At 53.8% G+C, this 25,265-nt stretch overlaps 1 protein-coding gene across 5 annotated transcripts in view; it reads right to left on the bottom strand.

The window, feature by feature from the left end:
- Gdpd5 (glycerophosphodiester phosphodiesterase domain containing 5) overlaps nucleotides 1–25,265 on the bottom strand; it is an 80,775-nt gene that overhangs the window by 10,395 nt on the left and 45,115 nt on the right. For all 5 annotated transcript variants that reach the window (XM_021195708.1, XM_029543735.1, XM_029543736.1 and 2 more), the window contains 8 exons: nucleotides 14,688–14,791; nucleotides 12,013–12,106; nucleotides 11,341–11,400; nucleotides 5,233–5,331; nucleotides 4,890–4,983; nucleotides 4,405–4,550; nucleotides 1,770–1,852; nucleotides 454–604 (listed from right to left, as the gene is read on the bottom strand). In XM_021195708.1, the coding sequence (XP_021051367.1) occupies nucleotides 454–604; nucleotides 1,770–1,852; nucleotides 4,405–4,550; nucleotides 4,890–4,983; nucleotides 5,233–5,331; nucleotides 11,341–11,400; nucleotides 12,013–12,106; nucleotides 14,688–14,791 (831 nt within the window). The remainder of the gene's footprint in view (nucleotides 1–453; nucleotides 605–1,769; nucleotides 1,853–4,404; nucleotides 4,551–4,889; nucleotides 4,984–5,232; nucleotides 5,332–11,340; nucleotides 11,401–12,012; nucleotides 12,107–14,687; nucleotides 14,792–25,265) is intronic.

Below are 25,265 nucleotides of genomic sequence, written 5' to 3'. Positions count from 1 at the left end.
CCCCCCCCCGCCTCATTTCCCAAGTGAATCCTTTGCTTAGAGCCTGTCTAGCATGGCCTTGAGTCCACTCTATAGTCAAAGATGACCTTGAGCTCCTGTTCCTCTACCTTCATCTCTATTGCTGGGATACCCTACCCCATCAGGTTCCTGTGGTGCTAGGGAAGGATCCAGGGCTTGGTACACGCTAGGTGAGCACTCTGCCAATGGAGCTACATCCCCAGCCCTGTATCTGCAGCTTCAACAAGCCTATTAAGGATCAGCATCCATGAGAGGGAAAGCCAATCACCAGAGACCCCACACAAGCAGTGACAGCTACGGGGTCCAGATGCAAGGGACCAGAGGGGGGTCACTGGCTAGCCTGGTCAGGGTCATCTGAGCTGAAGGCCACCTGCCTCCTTCTTTAGGAGCCTTCCATGTCTCCCATGCCTAGGGCAGGCCCAGGTCCAGGCAAACCTTGAGGAACCACTGGCCGGCATTGAGCCTCTGCAGGACAGTCCAGTTGAGCATGGCAGCAGGTCTGTGGGCAAGCTCCGGGAACACCTGCTCCACATTGGTGGTCCGCCTCAGGGTAGTGTCATGCATGAGGAAGGGTACACCATCCAGGCTGCAGGAGAGGAACACTGTCATTGCCTGCTCAGAGATATCACTGGTTCCCATCACCACCCTCCCTACTCCCTACCCTGAAAGGACACAGCTGTTCTGTGCCCATCTCAGCTGCAGATCCTCCCGCCCCCGGGCCAGTGGGGACCTCAAAGGGTTCAAGGGACAAGTCCTTGGTTCTCTAAGGAGGTCAAGTGGGGGAGACAGCTGTGGAGGGGAGGGCTGGGGAAAGTGGGTCTGTGCACTTAGCAAGGGAAGTACTGCTTTTCCTTGATAATAGGGGAAACGGAGGCTAAGCAGGACATGTTTAGCTCAAGGTTCATGGCCACTAAATGGTGGAACCTGGCCTCAAACCAAGTCCTTGAAATGTCACATTGATAACAGTGCCAGCACAGGTTCCTTAGACAAAGTCCACATACTTCCCGAGTCCTTATCAACCCACCAGGGCTGGCTACAGCTCACAGAGTTCCTTAGTGTAGGATAATAATAAAGGGCTCCCTTGCTCCCTGTTCCTCAAGAAATTTTATCCACTCCTATAAAGAGGTGTGGGGCGTATAATCTATGTGGTCTACACCAGGAGTGGTAACCTCACATACGTGGTGTAGTTGTATATTGTACACCCTGTGGAGCAGTATTTGGTGGCCCTGCCTTCTCTCCTCCTCAGGGGTAACCTCTGATGGGTTCCCCCGTCAACACTCATGCTAACACAAACGCTGCATCTAGAGATGGAAATGTTCACATCACTTCCATATGATCTGTTTGTGTGTTTGTTTGTTTTTTTGAGATGGGGTTTCTGTGTAGCCTTGACTGTCCTGGGACTCGGTTTGTAGACAAGGCTGGCCTCGAACTCACAGAGATCTGCTTGCCTCTGTCTCCAGATTGCTGGGATTAAAGGTATGAGACTCACAGATATCATTTTCTTTCCAGTGTGTCTGTGTCAGGGCTCTAAGACCCCACACCAAAACCCTGTCCGGACAAAGTCTGTCCTTTCTATTCTGCAGTCTGGCACAAACCATCAAAAGGATGCTTGGCCTGTTGTGGACCATCCAAGTCTTCAACCCACCCCTCCTATCACCAAGGCAGGGGCAGGAGGTTTTTATGAGGAGACCCAGATGCAGAGGTGGGGCTCGGGGGTGGGAATGGCCACCACCCTTCTCCATCATGCTAACCTGATGGTGATGTCAGCTTGTAGCCCATACAGCTTCTGCTCCAGCGCCTTCCGGAAGGACATCATTGTGTGTTCTGGAGCCAGCTGGAGAGGAAGGACTGGTGAGGGCAGAGCTAGGGGCCAGTTGATGACGCTTCCCCAGCAGCTAGGTCTGCCTCTCGTTCTGACTCCTTTGTAGAGTTGCTATGGGAACCCAGGCACCCACACAGCTGCTTCAAGGTTCCATGTTTTCATTTGATATGATATGTATATCTCATGGAGGTTTGGGGGGAAGGGACAGGCAGTGTGCTGAGTATGGACTCGTATGAATATGAATGCCTGGCACAGTCATAATAACAGCGTTAGCAAATAATCACCCTGACCACATTGCCCTTGCTGTATTACAGGCACTGAACAAGATTCTAGAAGCAAATGGCCTCCCCACAGGCCTGTGGGCTTGCAGAGACTGAGTGCTTGGTCCCTTCTGGCTTAATCTCAGAGCCCAGTCTGGGGGAGACTCTAGAGGGGGAAGGAGAGAGGATGGGGTTATTGTGGTGGGATGAGTTTCTTCATCTATACAGCAATAATAATAGTCTCTCCATCGCTCCACTGGTACATGGCCTGAAATTCATGCTTGACACCTAACTTAATGAGTTTGCAATCCTAGGGGCAGATCATCACCCAGGAGGTTGACTCAGCCATTGAGCTGCATGACCCCGCCTTGCGACCCTGGGTGAATCCTCCCTTCTGAGGACCCACCCCCTCTCCAGACCTTTGGGGATATGGGATCACTGTTCTCTGGGGGTATCTCCTTTGGTCCCTTGCAGAGTAAATTGCCATACCTCTTCCTACCACGAGAGGTCAGCACCAAACCAGAGATTGGATTTAGATCTTCTGGCAACTCAAAAGAATGGCAAGTCACAGACAGGAACAGACACTCGGTGACCCTGGCTGGACACAGTCATTCACAGTGACATGGAGAGAGCATTGGCTGTCCGCCCCTACACCGCCCCCCCAAAGCTCTAAAACGTCTGCAAGATGGCTTAGTAGGTATAGATTCTGGCTGCCAAACCTGACAACCTGAATTTAATTCCCAGGACTGCTTGGTAGGAGGGAACCATCACCTGCAAATTGTCCTCGTTCTGAGGCATAAGTTGCGCAATGCCACATTTTTTTTTTAAAAAAGATTTTTGAGGATTTTTTGTTTGTTTGTTTGTTGTTATTGTTTTTTAAAGTTGACCTTACAGAAGTAAAGAGCAGAATAGTGATCAGCAGAGGGTAGGAGGGGGAGAGGGAGGCCGGTCACCAGGTAGAAATGAAGGGCCATGTGAATGGGTTCTAGCATTCTACTGCAATAGGGTGCTGTGTAATGATAACTCCCTGTATCTTTTCAAACAGGCAGAGGAGAGGATTCCAGACGCTCCTAACACAATGAAACAGTGTGTGATGTGACAGGTGCATCACTGTGGTGTGAGGATAGAGTGCATTGTACAATCGAGAACCACACTGTGACCTGCAAATATGCGTCGTTGCTTATCCTGTGTCAGGGTAAAAACCAAACAAGCATAAAATGAACACCACACCCAGGCACGATGGCACCTGTAACCTTAACACTCAGGACGGGGACTCAGGTGGTTTGTGAGTTCCAGGCTATTCTGGGCTGCGCGCTGAGACCCTATCTCAAAAAAAAAACCGCGACAACAGATATAATGAGCAAGCCACCACCGCAGGATGGAGCAGCCAAATGCACAGCTTGGGAGGCTGTCTAGAGACAGCTCCATCAACAGATAAATAGCACAAAGGAGACTGGGGGAGGGGCTGTCACAGATGAAAAGGCACTTGGGGGACATGTGTCAAGCAGATGGGCTGCATGATGTCATTTGGATCATGGTTTTAAAAGTCTGCACTACAGAAAGATATTTTTGGAGACAAAGGAAAAATAACTATGATTTTAGGTCATATTAAATAATTGTTAATTTGGGGGCTGGAAAGATGGCACTGGCTACTCTTCCAGAAGACCTGGGTTTGATTCCCAGTGCCCACATGGCAGCTCACAACCGCCTGTAATTCCATCCAGTCCCAGGAGATCCAGTGCCCCTTTCTGGCTTCCACGGTGTAAGGCAACCATACACATAAAAGTGAAAATAAATACTTTTAAACATTGTCAGTGCGGTGTTATAATTATTATCATTATATACGTGTGTGCATGTGCGTGTGCGTGTGTGTGTTTGAGAGAGAGAGAGAGAGAGAGAGAGAGAGAGAGAGAGAGAGAGAGAGAGCATGCACACACACACTTCAGTGCACACGCAAAACATCCTCTCCTTTATCTTTATGTGGGTTGCAGGGATTAAACTTAGCGTGCCAGGCGTTTACAGCAAGTGCTTTCCCTGGCAGAGCCATCTCCCCAGCCTGTTGTTTGCCTTTGTGTCCTTATGTTTTGGGCGTGGTGGCATATGCCTGTAACCCCAGCACTCAGGAGGCAGAGGCAGGAAGGCTGGCGGTAGTTTAAACCCCAGCTTGTCTCAAGCAGATCAAACCAAGCCAGGAAGTCCTTCTATGCTGGCAATACATCTGCTACCACAGACATGACATTTACTTCCCACACGCTCCTCTCCTGCAACAGCTGTTGCCCCGTTCCACCCTCTGGGGGTGCTTACCATGGGAGCCCCTCGGTGGCCAATGAGGGCAGGTTTGGGGCCGAGGTCTTTTTTCTCCATGATGCAGGGAGAAGAGATGGTGAGGGGGATCAGGTAGAAGGTGAAGACCACGGTGAAGAAGGTACAAAGGATGGTGAGCTGAGAGGCTGCAGACAGGGGCAGTAGGAACATCCCATGAGCCACTGTGCATCTCTCACCAGGCCCAACCATGCCTAGCCAGCCAGACTGGAATCAGAATGTGGTGTTCTGTGGAGTGGCCTTTGCTCTGACAGGAAGTGAACCCCACACTTAGGCACACATGTACACGAAGACATGGACACTCAGAGTCTATGGCTGGCCTGGAGCAAGCCCCCGATGCTGAGCACAAGGGCCCCACCTCATTCCTCGACCACCCAGGTGGAGTCCCTGGACAGTGGGGACAGTCTAAGCTGGCGGTGGTATTCATGGAGGTTAGGATGGGTGGGCCCTCTCTAAGGGGTACTCACAGGACCGCTCTGCACGGGCGAACTGTCCAGCGACGATCCAGGAGAGTGCGGTGATGGCCACCAGGGCCCCTATATGCAGGAATGGTGCTGTGCCCTGTGTGTGAAGAGAGGCAGGACTCAAAGGCAGGTCCAGACCCTCAGGTCACCAGCATGCTGCTGGCCGTCTCTCCCTACAAGACAGGCAATCCTGTCTCCATCTGCCCGCTGAGGATGCTGGGAAGCCTGATCTGTGGACCCCTCCCTCCTCCTCTCTGCGCCTTGGAGAAACAGGAGTGATAAAGGCTCTGCCTGTTGCAAGGGTCCTGGGGTGGCAGTGTCCCTGTCCCTAGCCCACCTCACTCACCTGCAGGGAGATCAGCAGCACCTCCCACTCGTCCTCCCAGAGCTGGGCCACTGCAGACATGGCCACCACCGTGGAGGCCAGGATGACCACCAGCCCCATCTGGAGAGAAAAGTACCATACAGAGGGTCAGGACAAGAATGAGGACCTCTGCCGGGGAGAGGAGGGGGAGAAAGAAAGCAGACATGCACACAGGTTTTGGGCAGTACAGCACCTTTAATCCCAGCATTTGGGAGGCAGAGGCTGCTGGATCTCTGTGAGTTCGCGGCCAGCCTGGTCTACAGAGTGAGTCCCAGGACAGCCAGGGCTATACAGAAGCAGAAACAAAAAAGGATGATGAGGAGGAGGTGGAGGAGGAGGAGGAAGGAGAGGAAGAGGGAGAGGAGGAGGAAGAGGAGGAGCACGAGGAGGGAAGGAGAGAGCTGGGGATGACTAAAGAGGCAGAGGAAGGAAAGGCAGGCAGGTCCCAGGGAAAGAGAGATGGAGAAAGAGAAGGACAGATGGAGATAAGATGAGGGGAAACTGGGAAACAAGGGCCTCTCTGGCATCAGACCTCTACCAGGGCAGTCGCCTGTGAACTGAGCAGCGGGAGGGGACTGGGCTCACACTGCAGGTACTTGGCTCACAGTGTTGTCTGTTGACTTGGCAGCCTAAGTCTCCTACATTTGGCTGCTTTTCTCTTGACATCAGGCCTCATGTAGCCTTGAACTCCTGATCCCTCTGCTGCCTCCCTTGTGCTAGGATTACAGATGGGCACCAGCACGCCCAGCTTACGCTAGGTTGGGGACTGAACCCAGGGTCTTGTCTGTGCTACGCAGACCCTACCAGCTGAGCTACATCCCCAGCCCAGCTTTTAGTATGTTCCACGGGAAGTGTGGGGCACAGCTGTAATGAGCATCGAGGTACCTTCAGGGACAGAAGTCTGTGCCGACTGGCACCGGAAACCCCAAACTAAGTAAGACTAAGCTGGGGTTCCCTGCTGTAGTCCGCTCTGGAGCCCTAGAATTCTTCCTGGTCTGGGTTCCCCCCTCAGTCATAAAAGCCCCTGTCTGTGGTGGAATGAGACAGCGGTGGGTGGGTGGAGGGGGGACTCCGAGGAGCCCTTTCTGAAGACATCTTATTACAATAGGAGGCCAACAGCGGAAGTCCTTACAATAAAACTAATTCCCCATAATCCTAATACAATTAAAATTTCATCACAGTTTTACAATTGCTGCGGTGGTATCCATCATGCCCGGTAGCATTATTGAAATGTTCAGGAAGGGGTTCTTCCCCGTGGTGTCATTCAGACACAAGAATAGCACAGGCTTGCAACATTGTGGCTCCTCCCAAACCTAACCTGAGAGGATCCACCCAGAGGCCTGGGGTAGACCTGACCTTAGTCTTGGCAATTCTGTCTTCCTGGGCTCTGACTCATGATGGCAAGGGAGGAATCCACGCATTCATTCATTCACTCATTCATTCATTTTGCCTGTGTGCTGAGACCCAAGGGGAGTTGGAATCCAGGCTTGTAGATGGGTTAGCTTCTGGGCAGATGCCTGGGGTCCCTACACCCGAGTCACCCCCTGTTGCACTGGAGGAGGGTAGCACCTTCAGGAAACAGCCCTGAGCAGGGATAGAGGGAAGATGGTGAACGCCTTCCAGGGAGGGGTTTGTGACATAAACGAGGACGTGCATGTAAGGTGCTCTGCACAGAAGCTGCCACCAAAAGAAAATGAATATTAGATGTGAGTGCTGCCGTTTTGAACAGTTATAACAGAGAGGGAAGGACAGGTCGCATACAGCAAGTACTCAATAAATGTTGCTTAATGCCGTTATGACAAACATGGCGTCTGGCATGCTGGAAGTTCTCACATGTGTTCTTTCTCTCTCTCTCTCTCTCTCTCTCTCTCTCTCTCTCTCTCCAGGATTTCTCTGTGTAGTGTCCTGGCCGTCCACCTGCCCCTTCCTTCCGAGTGCTGGGAGTAAGGTGTGAGCTGCAGGTCAAATGTGCCTGTTTTAGAGTGCAGCAGGAAAGGCAGAAGCGAGCTCCAGAAAGAACGGTCATGCGCACCAGCAGCCTGAGAACGGGCTGGACTCACAGTCAGTGCTGTTGAAGTGTCCACGGGGCACAGCAGGCCCCAGGCCAGCTCTGCAGCACCTCCCATGGTCAGGCAGAGTCTGGCTTCTCTCTGGGCTTTAGCCCTCCTGGGTACAAGCCTTGAAGTCCAGCTGCTGCCCCCTGGGGTGGGACAGTTAGGGGCATAGCACAGGAGCAGAGCAGAGTGCTCAGAGCACAGCACTCCCAGGAAGAGGCCTTTGAGATGGCTCTGGGTGGTGGCTGGGCACAAAGGTCATCTCTCAGAGAGGGGCCTTCTGTTTGCCACAAAGCAGCTCCTAGAAGTGCCTTGACTTCCCCACCTCCCAGGCCCCTCGCAGGCCAGAGCCCTGGGCCACAGTGCTGACCTCCCTGCCCATTCCCAAGCCTTTCAGCTCTCCCCTGCTTGGGACTCAGGGGAACCAGGGACTCTAAACACGGACCAGGATTAAAATGCCCCATAAAACTGACATCTTCAAAGCAATATGACCCTGGCACAAGGCCAGAGGGATAAATGAAAGTCATGTTCAGAAAGAGATCGAAGCATTGAAGGTATAAAGGCATCTCCGATGCGGAAGGGGGACAGCTGGGGACAATGGGGAGCATCTTCAGTGAGCCTGGGAAGATCATACCAGGCCTCAAGATAACTTCCAGAAGATTAAGGAACACTTTAATGCTATACAATTACCAAATGATATCCTAAAACATCTATCTCCATATCATCTTGGAGTGGGCAGGACCCTTCTAAGTCTGATCCCAACCGAGGACCACGAGAAGAGATGATAGATTCAAGGGTTGTTTATGTCTTTTTTTTCCTCCCAAGACAGGGTTTCTCTGTGTAATCTTGGCTGTCCTGAAACTTGTTTTGTAGACCAGGCTGGCCTCAAACACATAGAGATCCACCTGCCTCTGCCTCCTAAGTGCTGGCGTTAAAGGAGTGCATATATAACTATCTATGCCCAGCCAGACTTAAGTTTTGTCTTTTTGAATTAAAACAACAACAACAACAACAACAAACCACTGTGGCACAAATGCAAAAAACAAAGTCAAAGATGAAAGACAGACTGGGCAAAATTATCCGCCATTCATCAGCCAAAGAGCCAACTTCCCAAATCTACAAAGAGCTCCTGCAAATTAATAAGTAGCTCCCACAGCAAAAGGACAGAAGACACAAAGGCAACTGTGAAAACTGAGCAGAGGGGACATGTAGGCTGGGTGTGCTCAGGGGAACCTCTGACCTTTCAGGCAGGCCTTTCCCAAGGGATCAGCTCCCACCCGAGGGCAAGGGGATCCCACGGGCACAGCTACACCCTGCCTAGGGAGCGTGGGTCGGCGTCGTGTGCCAAAGGGCATTTGTCAAGATCAAGACTGGGAAAGTGTATACCTTCTTGTTGGACATGGTGGCACAGGTCTGTAATGCTTGCTCTCAGGAGGCTGAGGCACGAGGATGATGAGCTTAGAAAAAGCTGAGAGTAGTGATGCACACCTTTGATCCCAATATTCAGGAGGCAGAGGCAGATGGATCTCTGTGAGTTCAAGGCCAGCCTGTTCTGTAGAGTGAGTTCTAAGAGGCTGCGTAGTGAGACCCTGTCTCAAAACAACAGTGAAAGAAGAGAACAAGGAAGACACACAGTGTTCCTTTCTCCTAGATCACAGCTACGCTGCCCCAGAAAAGGACTGAAAACTAGTACATGCCAATGGGCTGGGCAGATGACTCAGGAATGAGGGGGCGACCACAGCAAGCGCCACGCAGCGATGGCCATGGCCTTACTGTGTCCAAGAAGGCGCTCCTGGCACTTTGTCCAAGAGGGCACAGGTGAGGGAACTGTGTGGACAAGAAAGAGAGAGGGCTGGAGGGATCCCTCAGCAGTTAGGAGCACTGCTGCTCTTGCAGGGGACCTCACACAACTACAATTCCAGTTCCAGAGAACATTACGCCTTCTTCTGGCCGCTAGAGGCATTGCATACATGTGTTATGTTTAAATAAACGCAGGCAAAACACCTGACTGTGCTCGTAAAATAAATTTAAAGGGAAGGGGAGGGCAATGAGGTGGCTTAGCAGGTAAAAGTGCTTGTCGCCAAGCCTGATGATCTGAGTTTGATCCCTAGGACCCACACGGTGGGAGAAAAGAAACTGACTCCCAAAAGGTATGCTTTGACCTCTATATATGTGCTCTGGTGTGTGCTCACGCACGCATGTGCAAACACACACAGACACACACAAGTAATTAAAATAAAAAGGAAGTGTATGCAGGAAAAACCTCACAGAGTACGATTTTTTCATGTCTGGATTTTTGGTCACATAAAAAAATGAATGAAGATAAAGTGAGCAGACAGAAAGGACCTGGATTCCTTCAACACTTGTGTAGAATTTCCAGGCCCTGTTCTAATACCCAGGCCCTGGGCAGCCAGGCCAGCCTGGAAACAGATCCAGCTTGGATCGTCTCTGGCTGGCAGGCCCTGCTGCCTCTGAGATCCCACAGGACGGTGTGGAAGGAAGAGCAGGACACAGGGTGCCCGAGGGACTCGGCGGGGACCCTCCTGATCTGGCTGGCTCTGTAGATCTGCAGGCTTCAAGGATCAAGCATGTGCAACCTGACCTGCTGAGAGCCAGGCCCAGCCCCGGGAGGTCACCACAGCATGTGTGTCCGGTCCCCAGATGCCAACTGATAGATATCCTCTTTCAAGTGTCAGCCATGCAGCTGAGAGAAGAAAGCGCCTCTGGGAGGGGGCTGAGGAAGTCCCGGAGCAGTCCTCAGTCTTCAGCCCTGCAAGACTTCAGTCACCCAGGCCTGGCTCCCAAGGTGACCCCCTCCCGCTCCGCACACCTGACTCAAGTTCGCCTGTGCCCTCTCTCCCTCCTTCTGTCTCCCTGCTAGCTGGGGCCATCTCCTGGGTCCTGTTTATTTCCAGATATTTCTGCCTCTTCTTAGCATGTGTGCCTACTTCTAGCCATGCTGTGGGGAAAGAGATGACTCCACTTCACACCACCGCCACAGCCCTTGGAGCCCCCACCTCCCCATCTCCACCCCTCGGAGCTCCTGATAGGGGATGGCTCTATCTTGGCAAGGCCTGGCCCAGGCCTATGACCCTGATCAAGCATAGCAGGCATCAACAACCTATATTCAGCATAGGAGTGTATGTGCGTGTGTGTGTGTGCATGTGTATGTGTGGTAGAGACAGAGAGGGACAGAGAGAAACAGAGAGACAAAGAGAGAGAGAGAGGGAGAGAGAGAGAGAGAGAGAGAGAGAGAGAGAGAGAGAGAGAGAGAGAGAGAGAGAAGGTTTTGGACCAGTTAGTCTGAACACTGGGGACAGCAGAAGAAGCCATCAGTGCCAGTTTAGTCTTCAAGGGTCACCAAATTAGAGTGGGTTGGGATCAGGCAGCTGATGGAACTGATAACACAAATGTTTAAAATGTATCTGGGAGGGGAGGCTGCCAGGGCTGAGGAGAAAGCCCTGCCTTGGGACACAGGCTGCAAAGGGAGGGTTCAAATACTGAAAAGGGCTCAAAGAGAGAGAGCAAATCAGGGCCAGAGCGAGGGGGTAAAGGCCAAGAAAAGGTGGGCACGCCAAGGGCGGGAATGATGTCTCCCACAGCAGAAACTGAGGTGACTGTCCCATGGTGGTAGCAGAGAGTCATCAGGACCAGACCAGGCCAGTCTGGGCCACCCCGGACACCAGCACCAGAACTCAGGAAGACAGTAGAGAAGGCAGAGCGAAGGCGGAGCGGGTGCTGTTGAGTGCCTGGCCGTGGGGCAGAACCTGGGCGTCCCACTCACCCTGTGAGACCTTATACATGTTGACTAACCTCTCTGGGTTTGCCCCTGCAGAGCAGGATGGTGGCCATTCGTACTCTGCAGGGCTGTAAGGGTTAAGGGAATGAAGGCAAACTGGGCAGGCCGTGTCTGGCCTGGTAAGAGTTCAGTGGAATAGCAGAGCAGTTACAAAGGTGACCCAGGGGAGGGACCACCCAGGAGACCCTGTGCTTCCAGGTCTCGGTTCCCCTCCCGCTTGGAGCAGCCTTCCATTACCTTGTGTATCCAGTGCAGGTTCATCTGCTGCCCCACGGCGATGTGACATAGTGCCAGGACCTGAAGAGAGGCCCAGGGGACCAGTCAAGCTACCACGTGTGCCTAGAAAGCTTGCCAGCTCTCCAAACACCCTACCCCATACTCCTGCCCTTGGTGTGACCCTAGGCAGGCAACACACCCTCCCCACAGGCACCAGGAATGCCCGGGCCAGCCCTGTCCAGGCCTGGCTTCCTTCCAGATTAATCCAGGCCTCAAGCCTTCTCCTCTGGGAATTCCCCTGTGAAAGGTCCCTGGGTTCAGCTGCAGGAAAACTGCCCGGCAGAACACTTCTGCTTGTTGGCAGGTTCAGAGGCAGATCTGAGCCCCGCCCCCAAGAGGCTGCCAGTGCAGAGTGTGCACTCAACTCTAAGCGTGGAGGACAGCGTGGGTAGGCAGCCCAGGCAGTTTCTGGAAGATGTCTGTAGTAGATGCTGAAAGCCAGAATGGCTCCTCTGCCTGGGCGCGGGGAGGGGCTTCCAGAGGGGCAGCCAAGGAGACTAGTAAAATGAGACCTCCTCCTGCCAAGCAACACCCACCCAAGGGGTCTGGGCGGACAATAGCCCTATCCCCATGTAGACCAGCAGAGGCCAAGCCAACATTAGCCCAAGGGAGCCCCGCCCCCCACCCCCATACCAGGAGGCCTGCGACGTATGTGAAGGCAGCGGCCGAGGTCACCAGGATGGGCACGGACCAGTCGCTCCAGTAGCCCATGCGTTTGTAGAGGTACCTGGTGGGAGAAGGGCAGAAGTCAGACCTCCGCCAAGTCACAGCCCAGCCAAGGATCTAGGACAGTCTCAGCTCTCAGGAAGCTACCGTCCGGGAACCACAAACGGGCCCTTCCTGCCCTCTATCAGTCAAGACAGTCATGCCTACTTCTGGTGGGCACTAAGAAAGCAAGAAGCAGAATCGGCCAGAGTCACCTTTCTGAAGGCCATTACACTTCCTTCCCATGGGCCCCTGCACTGCACCTTTCTATGTGTGTGAACAGCAGATCTGGTGGGATAACCACCCAGGGCTGTTCCACACGCCTGAGCCTACCACCCTCAGGAGCATGGCCAGCACAGCCCTGAGGGTGAACGCACTCTGGGATCTAATCCCCACACTGCCTCTTGCTGGCCCTTAGGACCTTGTGGCGATGACAGGAGTTACAGAGCCCAAGATGCCCTTGACTCTGCCATTCGCCTCAAGTTCAATGGCAAAACGTGAAGATGTGGAGCCTTAGAGGTGAAGATCTGTACCACCCCAGTCCGCTCACCTGGAGGATGGAGATGGTGGAAGGCCCTTCATAGGGCTGCAGGGAGTGAAGGGAGGGAGGCTTGTGACAAGGACATAATAAACTCTTCCCAACACAAGCATTCACTGAAATCAGAAAAGGTGCTGAGAAAATGTGATTTTTTTTTTTTTAAAAAAGCAGCACGTGGTCTTCTCGCATTCATATGCTGAATATAGCCAGCTTCCCATTAATGAAACTTCCTAGCTTGCAATGATTCACTGTGTAAGCTAACACAGAGATGAGAAAATGGCCACATCTCTTCGCATTTCTATTTCCTTGGTTAGGTTGCTATAGACAGAACGACAGGGCAGAGGGAGCAAACGTCCTAGCAGTCCCGGAGGCTGGAGCTTAGCCACTCCTCAGAAAGACGCTCACTCTCACTCAACCTCCTTGTGTTAGCGAGGACAGCGAATGCACTCACTTGGTGTATTACAGAGTCTGAGCCACTGCCGGGACCCTGCTTGGAGCTGGGAGGTGACATCGGGAAGACTCCACTCCACGGGGCATCTGCCTCCCCTATCCCTTCCCAGGGCCTTGCTCTGAGCCTGTGGGGAACCTGCTACTCAGAAGGTCACAGGGAAGGCTCACCTATTGTACAGTTTGGGAAACTGAGGCCCAAGGAAGGTAGGGGATTGGCCCTGGAGCTACTGAGAAAAGATCTTCTGGTCCCACTGGCCACATTAGTCAGGGACACCTCCAGAACAAACACAGAGTAGCCCTACCAGTTGTGACCAATCTGCAGTTCATGGGCCACATCCATGAACTCTTGTAAAGCATCATGTGAGGTTTGCTTGGGTGTTTTTATGATTTTGTTTGCACTCCCAGTGTATACTCCAGCGTGAACTCTGCAGATGCTAATGTTGTCTCAATGGTAAATGGCTAGACGCTCCAGGCCCCATGTCTATCCCCATTCAGTGCCAACTCTTGGATCTTGATTACTGCCACTGTGTGTGTGTGTGCGCGAGTGCGCGCACGCGCGCGCGTGTGCATGTTTGTGTGTGTGTCCCACAGGTAATAAACTCCATGCCACAACATTAGCAGCTGCCTCAAGCTCCTGTCTCCATGACGGTGACAGGTTGTACTCTGGAACGGAAGCCGAAATAAGCCCTTTCTTTCTGAAGTTGCTCACGTCAAGTATTTTGTCACAGCAATGGGAAAGTACGTAATATGCAGGTAGGTCACAGCAGACTTCATGTCCCCTTAATAGAGTCCCGGGATCCTAGCAGAATCCTTGAAGGCACGCAGTCCACCAGAAGCTATGATTCAGAGGCTCCCTCTGCTGGAGACTTAGCCTCCCAGGAAGCAGCTCTGTGTCCCGCCCCCACCCAGCCCCCTCTCTTGTCCTGGTAAGGACCTGATGAGGCTGGAGTGATCTTACTTCACAGAGGGGGGAGGAAATCCAGAGCACACCAGAGGCTTGCTCCCTAGCCCTGACTCCCCACGCTGGATTGTCTCCATGCAGAAGTCAGAGGAGAACACACGGGGTCTTCCTACCTGGCCAGGCCTTTCACCGGTCAACAAAAGCTGACATGAGGGAGGGCTCTGCCCTTGGATCTGCAGTGCCCCTAAAGACAGTGACAGCTGCTTACTGTGACAGTCCAGCCACAATGCGCCAGGGAACCTAGGCTAGGGACCACTGCCTCTCCTGCCCAGGCCTTGGTCTTTCTGGGCCTTGGAGCTCTTGTCTACAAAGGGGGCTCGTGGCCTTCCTCCTCAGGCTGATGCTGCCCTGCCTTCTGCTCCTACTCCTCACAGCCTGGACCTACAGAGGATAACTGTGTCTCCTTGTAAACTTCAGGGAATCCGAGAGCCAGCTCGGGCTCGCTCCCATGTCCCCTCTTCCGGAAAGCCTTGCTGAAATCTCTGGGGCACAGAGCTCTCCCTGTCTTACCAGACTGTGACAGGACCTGCAGCTGGGCAAGAGCAGGCCTCCCAGTATGGGCCTTGCTCAAGGCCATGGGGTAGAGCTCTCGGGGCCAAGCTGCGAGCTGCTTAGGAGGCTCCATCCTGAGCCCCAGGGGTTCCTTCCACTTACCAGTTGAACTCATCGTAGTCATTGTGGGCGCCCCACCAGAAGTAGAGCCAGGTGAGCGTGAGGCTGAAGGTGCAGACCAGGAGCAGGAACCACAGGCGCTCCCACTGCAAGAGCAGAGCAGAGGGCAGAGTCACATCCCACGGCAGGGGAATTTCCTGCCCTCCCTTCCTGAAGCCTCAACTGCCAGGAGCTGAGGCTCAAAGAGAACGAAACCTGTTCAGTGCCACAGAGCCAGGTTACAAGAGAATGGACAGCCAGGAGCAGGGCTAGGGGTCCTCAAGGGAGCTGCAAGTCAAGGTCTTTCTGGAGGCCTGTCCACTGTGTCTTAGCCTCTTGTCTGGGGCTACTCCCTAAAGTCTTCTCACAGAGACTCCTGCAGCCCAGGCCAGCCTTGAACTCCTGGTGTAGCTGAAAATGGCCTTGAACTCTGGTCCCTTTGACCTCCACTTTCTATGTGCTGGGATTATAGGCTTGTACCCCTAGGCCTGGTTGTTTTTAATGTTTATTTTATGACTATGTGTGCGTGTGTGCGTGCATGTGAGTGCGTGTATATGTATGTGCATATGTGAGTGTGCGTGTGTGTATGTGTGTGCATGTGTGAGTATGCGTGTGTGTATGTGTGTGTGCACGCGTGTGTATGAATGTGTGCATGTATGTGTGTGTGTGTGTGTGTGTGTGTATGTGTGTGTGTGTGTGTATGTGTGTGGCTGTGGAAGCCAAAGGCATTGGATTCCTCTGGAGCTGGAGTTATAGGAATCTGTGAGATGCTCAGCATGGACGCTGGGAATCAAACTCAGGTCCTCTGTAAGAGCGATGTGTGGTCTTTACCACTTTGTCAACTCTCCTGCCAGCCAAGTAGTCTTTGAGGCAATGCTGAGTATTGAACCTAGGGCTTTGTGCATGCTAGGCAAGTGCTATCAAGAGAGGACCTCCCTGCCCCGCCCCTTTCCTCTCCCACCCTCCATCCTCATAGGCTCACAGCAGGCACAGCTTACCACTTCTACCCCATGCTACTGACAGAAACACTGACATCCATAAGAGCAGCCAGTCTGCCAGAGCCACACACGGCTAGTTAGTAGGTTAGGACCAGTGAGTTCCCTGACTGGAAGAGGTGTAGCAACTGCCTTCTCCCTATGGTGCTGGGGCTGGGGCAGAGCTAGGGAGGATCACACTTTTGTGACTCCCACTGGCTGAAGCGGGTGAACACAGACCAGGCCACCACGCAGCTTCTGGGAGCCTGAGCTCAGAAGCCTGCAAGCGCATCCCCTGACCAAGCCCCAGGTCTCCCCGCCCCCCGCCCCCCTCCCCCCGCCCCCAGCTTCCGTCTCTCTGTTGATCTCAGCAGCACGAACTGGGGCAGATCATCTTGCTGAGAGAAGCTGCTGAGGTCAACAGAGATGATCTGCAAATGAGAAGAGAGAACGCAGATTCGGCAGCCTTGGAGCCCCGAGTCCCTCAACCCAGGATGGCCAGCCTGGCAAAAGGGTAAAGAATTCCAGTTCACCGCTTCCCGGTTCCTCACTGTTGAGACCCTCCTTCTGGGTGTGACCCCTGACCACAGCTTCATCTCTTCAGCTGGGAAGGGCTCCGATTTCCTATGGAGTTGGATCACATGGCACCCACTCTGGGAGCTCCACTCCCTCAGCCTACTGCGATCCTCAGCACCAATGCTTGTCTTTTCTAAATCCACTCTGTGCCCATAGATCGTGTGGGACCTGTTAATATCAATGACTAGGAAAGAGGGTGTCGGGGGAGAAAAATATGCTTCACAGAATCAGTTCACCCCCATATCAGGAACTAAATGTGTTTGGAGCCAGACTGCATGGGAATCTCAAATCCCCACCTACCACTGACAGGCTGTGCATCCCTGGACAGTTTACTTAGCCTCTCTGTGCTTTCTGTGTGTATGTGAATGACATGCATTCACAGCACAGGGGTGAAATGAATGGCTCCTTGCCACCATGCAGAAGAGGTTCTCAACACAGAAAAACCATGACTCGGTACACACTGACACCCTCCTGCCAGGGTGAGTCACTCACGTTGGTGACCCATGGTTGAGTGAGCAGTTGCCACCACTCACAGTCATATGCAGAGCTAGGCTGCTTGGCCTAACCCTGCTCTGCCTGTAAATAAGGATGTGACAGTGACAGTTCTTAAAAGCCTGGTCCGCTGCAGGTTCATGAGTGGGATAGCCTGGTCCTCTGTAGGTTCATGGGTGGGATAGCCTGATCTACTTACTGCAGGTTCAGGGGTGGGATAGCCTGGTCTGCTGTAGGTTCAGGGGTGGGATAGCCTGGTCCACTGCAGGTTCAGGGGTGGGATAGCATGGTCTGCTGCAGGCTCAGGGATAGTATAGCATCTCAGAGAAAAGTCTGCTTGTGTCTGCCCAACCTGGGCATGGGCCAGCGTAGCCCCAGTCTAGGAGAGAGAGCCCTGGCTAGGACCAAGGCAGGACACTTGTCTTCCTGTGGGGACTGGCTCTTGGGGCCTCTGTCCAGATGGCTGTCATAGTGAAGGAGCAGAGTGACTGGTACTCAGCCCTCCCTCTCACATCGTGGACCACACTGCTTCATGAGAGCCTGCGCCTCCTCCATCCCCCAACAGGCCCAGGTCCAGTCCTGCTGAGGGTTTCACCTAATTGATCGTGGAAGACTTGTTTCTTGCAGTCTCACTACCAGGTTCCAGGTCAGCTTTAACACCTGGCTCCCATTCAGCATGGCGTACCCCCACCTCCACCATGTTGTCTAGCATGGACTCCCACTGGCCTCAGCTCCCTGGTCTCCAGTGCCTACCCACAGCTGGGCCACTGGGGCAGAGGAGGCTCTGGTGAGGGGGAGCCTGAATCTACTGAGGCCTGTCCTAGCCAAACAGCCTGGGTGTGGAGAACAGGGGACCTGCCACAGTGTGATCCGACCCCCAGGAAATTACTGATAAGAGGCCAGAAGGCCAAGGCTGCAGGTGGCACAGGCTGGGGCAGGAGAGCATTGGGCATGGTCCTGGGGTCACTTGGCTATATCCTTACAGGGTGCTGAGGCAGGGCAAGGAACCTATGAGGGCTCGAAGGCTCTTGGCAGATGAGAGCTGACAAGGTTAGAGCCAATTATAGGTAGGCAAGGCACCTGGGCATAGTGGGAGGGGCAGGACCTCGGAAACCAGGAAGTAGGAACCTCATTTTCAGAAGCTAGTGGCCGGGGAACCTAGTGATTAAGGTCCTTTAGAAGCTGGAGGTCACTAAGCCACAGGAAGCCACTGGCTGGGGAAGGACAGAAGCACAAGGTTGTACCAAGAACAATCAGAGGAAGAAACCGAAAAGCAGGGGTTAGGAGAGAGAAGACGGGGAAGGAAGGCGAGGAGCGGGAGAGGAAGTGGCCTTCCACTGATAACGAGGTTCCCAGGGGCACTAATGGGCTTCGTCAGGGAGAATACCATGGAGAAAGGTCTGGACATGCTCTGCCCATTAGGAGTGGGGCTGGCTAGGCTCCTGCTGTGTGCGGAGGGCTCACTGCCTCACTGACCTCGGAGGCCACAGCAGTGGACCTTGAGGCCCTGGCCCTCTGTCTTTCCACATTTATAGGAACGTGCCGCATGTGATGTTGAGAAACCTGCAGCATGTGATGTTGAGAAAGGGAAGGACCATCACACCACCTGTGAGCTACGGAGCCCGACCATTCGAGGCAGTCACCACGCAGTGTAGTTTTTATCATGACAGTCGTCTGGCAGAGAGCAGTCAAGGGTTCAGCATGGGCAAGTAGAGGTCAGAGAGGTCACCAAAGTAGGGGAGGACTGTGGAACCCAGAGATCTGAGATGCTCCCCCTGAACCTGTCCTACCCCCCTGGGACTCTGTATGGCAACCCCAGCGAAGGCTTTGTTCACTCTTCCCTTTCTTAGGCTGTACCTCCAGGACTAACCTCTGGCTCCTCTCGGGGACACCTTAGTGTCCCTGTAGCGCCCAACAGCCTCCTACCTCTGAACAGCCTTTGCTGGCTCTGGAACCTGCCCAGCAACCTGCCCCCTGACTGCACACAGCTGCGGAGATAGGGAGGGTGTCTGACCTCTAGCTCTGCAGTTCAGGCTGGGGGTTTGCCCACAGAGCCTGGAGTCCTCCTCACCTATAGGATGGGAGCACGAAGATTTACCTTGGAAGGGTGCTGTCCAGTCAGCTAAGCTGCTTCCAGAGGCCCACAGTAGGTGTAAGATAAAGGAAGGCTCACTTCTTGGGGAGTGGAGAGAGTGGGACCTGGGTCCCCAGAGCCTACCTGCATGCTGGGACACAGGTGTAAGGAGCTAGGAAAGGATGGATTCCAGACTGAGAATGGAGGAGGCTGGGTTCAGACTAGCAGACTACTCTGGGGGTAGCTGATTAGCTCTAGTCCCAGGGACCCACTGAAGGAAAGAAACCATGTTTCCTTCTGAACCCAGGCAGCTGGGGGCTGCACCGAGGGACAGCTCCTTTGTTGAGTGGCAGCTCCAGTGACCACACAGTGGCAGGGGAAATTTGAACTGGAGTCAGCCACATGGGGGGATGGAAGCATCTGGGTTAGAAGAGTGCCCTGACCAGGTCAGGCAGTATCTCCTATCCCTGCTCTGTGGGATAGAGGCTGATGGTGGATAACTGACAGAGGCTCCCGAAGGCTCCAGCCCCACAGCCCTGTCTCATTTCACCAAAGGTCATGGTCCCTCCTCCCTACCTCCTGCTGGTGAGCACCTCCTTGCCTGAGTCCCACCCCCACACTAGAGCACTCTCACACCAAGATCTTGCTCACAGAAAGAGCTCCTTAGCAGCCGAGCTCTGATAGTCCCCCAAGCCCAACGGGACACAGTAAGCATAGGCACCGGATGAGTTGGGGCGACTCTGCTACAGCTGGCTTCCACTCGCCACCCTGTCTGCCACCAGGATGCATGCAGCTGCCCATCCTTGCTGGTGTGGTCACCTCTTTTGGGTAGCAGACAGAAAGGCGCCCTCCCTGCTTCTGAACTCTACGATCTCACAGTGCTTGACAGGAGCTGTGGGCCCTACACTGGTAACATGGAAGACTCGGAGATGTCTAGAGCCTGAGATGTCTCGCTCAGCTCCTGCTTCCTGTATTTTGCTCCCCAAGACTAGGGCAGGGTAGGAGGCCAACCTACTTCAGCTCAGGCAGGCCCAGGGAGAGCCCCCAAAGCTCTTCTGTCTTAGACCCTCAGCCTGACCAGCAGTTGGGCTCAGCCATGATGGGTTGGAACCCTGGGATGCCTTTGGAGACATCCAACCTCTTTGAATGCCAGCTTCCTGCTCTTAGGATGAGGGCAGGTATGGTGTATCACACAGGACACTGAGAGCTCTCCTGCAGTGTGGCATTAGCCAGGCAGGGGAACCGTTCCCTTAGGCCCCTTCCTTCCCTCCTGCCTTCTTCCCTCCCTCCAGTGGAACTTAAACCTCCACCTAGATGGACACCATGCGACCAATCCAGCCAAAGGGGTCAAACAATACTGGGGTCAAATGGCAAGCGAGTGAGAGAGAGCGTGAGAGATCACAGCTGGGCTTTAATTCCAGCCTTTCTACCCGCTGGCTGTGTGGCTGTGGGCCAGGCATTCAGCACCTCAACCCTCAGCTTCCTCCCTTGTCATAGAGATGACATCATCACCAGCTCACAGGAAAGCTGCCAGGCCCCAGCGATTACACATGTAAGCTCTAAGTCTCCAGACCCACCATGGTTCCTATAATTACCATGCGCGTCTGACAGCCCTTTAATTATGTGAAGACAGTGATGAAGTCTTCGCCCTCCCGAGCTCGACACCGAGCCTTCCTCTAGCTGCTGAGGACAGCAAGCCCATCGCCTGCACCTGGCCCAGGGTGGGCACCCCTAGGCAGCCAGACAAAGAGATGAGGCCTGGCTTGGTGGGCGGAAGGGCTGGAGGCGGACCCACCGTGACAAGAGCCCGGCCGGGCCTCGGTTCAGTCCCCGCCCCCCACACAGGCTGCAGCCCTCATGTTGGGGGACAGAGGTCTAGAGAGACTCTTCACAGCATTGGGGATTCGGCTCTCTAGCTCCCTCTCCCACAGTTCTGCAGAGCAGGTGGGATTGTCTCAGGAAACTGAGGCTCAGACAGGGAGAGTGGCAGGGCCTAAGGTCACAAAGAACAAACACCACTGGTCTGCCAGAACTGGCCACCAGGCCTGGGTCCTCTATGGTACTCAATTGTCTCTAGGAAACAAGGGCCAGGACATGTGCTTATCCTTGTCTGGCCACAGAAGAAACAGGTGTAAAGCGTTTCAGATTTCACCATCTCACCCCATCCACTAAAGAAGTGGAGAAACGAAGACCCAAGATAAAGGGTGGCCCAGAAGCAGGGCCATGGGGCTAGGACGCCAGCAAGGGACTGCAGAACATGGAGAAGGCAGCGCACGAGGTTGGGATGCACGGACGTCCACTCTGCAAAGCTCCCCACCTAACACCCCACACCAAGCCCCACCCTCCCCACTACTCTCTCTCTCTCTTCCTGTCACTCCTCTCAGGGCTGTGGAGACTCAGCAGCAGTGAGCAGGCAGCGGATGGGACACTCCGGTCCTGGGCATGAACGAGAGCAAGAACTAAAACACAGAGGACAGTGGGTTTACTATCTGCTGTGGGAGAAGGACACAGAGGACTTCCTGGAGGAGGAAGGAGGGCTAGAAGGAAAGGGCTTGCTGTGAGGAGGAGGGCTGGGGAGCCTCCATCTTGGCAGGAAGGAGCAGAGGGTGCAGACATGGACCAATCAGGTCTTGTTCAGAGAAGTGGCGTCTCCTCTTTAATGACCTTTTTAAATTATTATTTTTATTAAAAAAAAATTGCTGTGCAGTGGTGGCACAGGCCTTTAATCCCAGCACTCCAGAGGCCGAGGCAGGTGGATCTCTGAGTTCTAGGACAGTCTAGGCTATACAAAGAAATCCCATCTCAAAAAAACAACACACATATGCACACACACACACACACATACACACATACATACACACACACATACACACATGCATGAAGCTGCCATGATACATTCATGGAAGTCAGAGGATAATTTTTTCAGTGGCTTTCTCCTCAGATTCAAGGTTGCCAGGCTCGGATGACAAGTGCCTGTACCTAGTGGGCATCTCATCCACCTCCTCTCATCTTTTTAAGCTAAGGCTGATTCTGAACTCCTGGTCCTCCTGACTCTACCTCCCACGTGCTGGGACTCCATGGTGTTAGAAGTGTGAACAAGTTCATCAAGGCTGGCACAGGCCAGGCAAGCACTCTGCCTACGGAACTACAGCCCAGACCACCAATTTAAACTTTCCCGTCGTCAGGTCTACCCCCTTTAACTTTCCTCAGAGCCGCCTCTGTGCTTGAGGAAAGCGGCTGAGCGCAGACACTACTCTTAAGTCGTCCTTTATAGCAGGGAACACAGCCTTACCTCCAGCTCTGAGTCCCGCCCATGAGGGTCTCCAGAGCCTGCCCAAAGCCTGCAACGCTTTTTGAGTGCCTTTCCATTTACATCTTTCCAGACTGTCTGACTTTCTCAACAATTTTCTCCATGTTTCTAAACAGAAGAAATGTTTATGAATAGGGAAAGTACATTTCAGTCTATCTGAAATCCTTTCCGGCGTGTGACTCGGCCTCGAACAGACTTCCCTTCGGCTTAGCTGCCCCAGTGCCTCCTGTGCTTCATTCAGCTCTGCTTGGGAGTCCCAGAGCCATGCACATCTCAGCATCCAGTGACACTCCTGTCCCATGCTCAACTCACTGGTCCATGCTCAATTCCTGTCCCATGTTCAACTCCAAATGAGGGAGGAGGAGTGTAGGCTGGGAAGGGGGCAGGAGTTCCTGGGAGGCAGAGATGGGCATGCCCTGGCAGGATTACGCTGGCTCTGGCCCAGGAGATTTGGGGGAGGGGCAGCCAGGCAGGGCTGAGATAGATGGTAGCATTAGGCTGAGTTGGGAGAGGATTATTAGAATCCCACAGCCAGTCAGTTCCTGGCAGCCTAAGCGGCTGGATTTATTTCTCCAGGCTACAGAAGGCTGGGCAATTAGGCCTCTGTCTGTCCTCACTTCTGCCAGGGCGCCCGCAGAGCAGCTCATTAGGTGGGAGGGAGGGATCAAGCCCAGCTCCCAACTCCTCTTTTCTCAGCCACCCTTCAGGCACAGGCGAGCTGGAGGACCCTGGGGATGACCCACTGAGCACCCGTCAGGCTGTGCTGGGACACTTCACATATCCTCCCTAAGGGATGGTCCAGCCTCTACCTACTCAGGCCCAGGCGCTGCCAGTCCCCTTCCCAGAGGAGATGAAAGATGTCAGGAGGTCCTCTCCTGATCTCTTCCTCATTCCATGCCGCTGTGGAAGTAAGGGGGTGGCCCAGGGGACCATTCCTAACCCTCCAGGGTCTGTCCCTGGAACCACCGAAAGGTGAATGCCGTCATGGGACATCTGTAGGAAGGGCACACTTTTTTCAAGGCGGGAGCAGGGTCTCTTCCAGCATGGTCAGGAGGTGCATGGGTACCTACCACCTAATACCCCATTTAACTGGCAAGCAAGCTGGGGCTGAGGCTGAAGCATCCCCGAGAGCCTGGGCAGTACCAGAGGAAGAGCAGAGTCAGAGATACAGAGCCCTGGCCAGCACTGCCCGTTTGTGTGTAGCTGAGTCTGACCATCTCCTGGAAGCTGCTTTAAGGGGCTTCATCACCAAGCCAACCCTGCGGTCTTTCTTCCCCTACAAAAACCCACCCAAGACTCAAACCACAGGCTGCCAGGACAGGAAGCCGGGAAATTCCCCTTCTTGTCCACCTGTAGAACAAGCCAATCTCAGCTTCAAGGGTGGCCTGGGAAGACCCAAGGGTGAGTCAGCACCCTCTCTTGCTAATCACAGCCAGAACCCCGAGAGGCAGGACCGGAATACAGCAGGCCTTTTATCACAGAGGTGCATCTTCCTTCTTCAAACCCCAACACTCAAGAGTTTAGAGGTCCCACCCCAGCGGTGGTCAGCAAGATGCCAGCCAGGCACACCCCCAGGCAACTTCCTCAGTCACTGTCCACTCTCCATACCACTGTCCATCCCATTCCTCTTAGCACACCTTGCTAAGCCTGAGCCAGGCCTTGCATCCACTGGGAGGCCCAGGAAATCCCGGTCCTTATGGCTAGCACTGGGCCAGAAGGTTGTGGCTGTGAGAGCCACAGGACGAGGATGGAGAGTGACGCCTCATTTGGTGGAAAGACCTGAGTTAGGTGAAGGGAGAGAGGCAGGAGCTGGACACTGGGAGCCATACCTCTGTGGTGAGAGGATTAGGTGCCCAGGATACAGAGAAGCCGATTGGCTTGGCATGGTCAGCATGGCTTGTGTGGAAGGAAAGGGAGGGAGAGAGGCAGCAGACACGGCAAGAGAAGCGTTCATCCACCCCAGGAGGGAGGCCCCTGGGGCTGAGGACACAGACTTGTCTGTCCATCCCAAAGCCTCTCTCATGCCCTTACAGCAGTCTGCCATCTCTAGAGTGGCCTCCAGCTTCCCAGACTTTGGCGTGAGAGGGACTCTTTCCAAGGCTCTGCCCGGGTCAGCCTATGATTGGACCTTCTTGGTGTCTGTGACATCCCTCCCCTGACCCACGCCTTTGCACATGTGCATGTGTGTACGAGCACACACGTCACCTCCCCAAATTCTTCTGGCTGTTTAGTTTTCCTTTCAAGGGCTGTTGGGGTACTCTGCACAATTTAACATCCGGGGCCTTTGCATAGCTTGGCCCAAGGCTAAGGCCTGGGCTGCTCAGTACAGCCTCAGGCTGAGGCCTGCCAGGTAACCTATTTTCCCTTCCCCAGATGAGGTGCAATGATTTTTAGCTCCCAGATACAAGTCAGTAGCAACAGGCACCCTGCCCCATACACTCACTACCCACTCCCACCCAGCATTCCTGGGGCCTGGCTTTGATTTTCCTGGGTGTCTATTCCTATCTGTGCCCTGACCCTTACCAGCCTGGACTCTCTTTCAAGGGAGGAGAGAACCAGGTCAGATACAACTGGAATTTGTGAGCATGTACCAGAATAGGTTTGTTGATTGAATACATAAGTGCCTGGCTCACTGGAGGGTGGGAGGGGAGAAGACACAGGCGTGCACACTGTGCCAATGGCCCCTCAGTGTGAATCAATCACTCTTCTTGGAGCCCCATTTACAAGCTAGGAGGATCACTTAAGGCCATAACAAGCTTTGAAAAGCAAGTGTCATACAGTCGTGCAAGACAGCTGATTACCATACTCTGTTTGTGTCTGGCTGGGAAGTTCCTCCAGGCCTCTGACCTAAATCCCTCTCAGTGTGGAAGTTGGTTTTGACACTGCTGCCTTCAGGGGACCTAGGGACTTGGGGTGGGGGAAGTGGCGGTGTTGCCAGAGGTGGGAGGGCCAGGGACAACCAGAACAGTACTGTGTCACTGAGTCCTTAATTGGCAGTATTAAAGTAATGACTCAAAAACAACAGCCAATTAATTATCCCCAGTTATAAAAAGCTCCGCTTCCCTTCCTTGCTGTCGGGTGAGACTCCCTCAGCCTCGCTGTTCCACACCCTCAGCCAGAGGCAGGAGAGGCCAGTCCATCTCTGAGCTTCCAGC

The sequence above is a fragment of the Mus pahari genome, chromosome 1, assembly GCF_900095145.1.
Source record: "Mus pahari chromosome 1, PAHARI_EIJ_v1.1, whole genome shotgun sequence".
Taxonomy (NCBI): domain Eukaryota; kingdom Metazoa; phylum Chordata; class Mammalia; order Rodentia; family Muridae; genus Mus; species Mus pahari.
The sequence above is the reverse complement of the archived record's forward strand: the minus strand, read 5'-3'. Positions and strand labels throughout refer to the sequence as shown.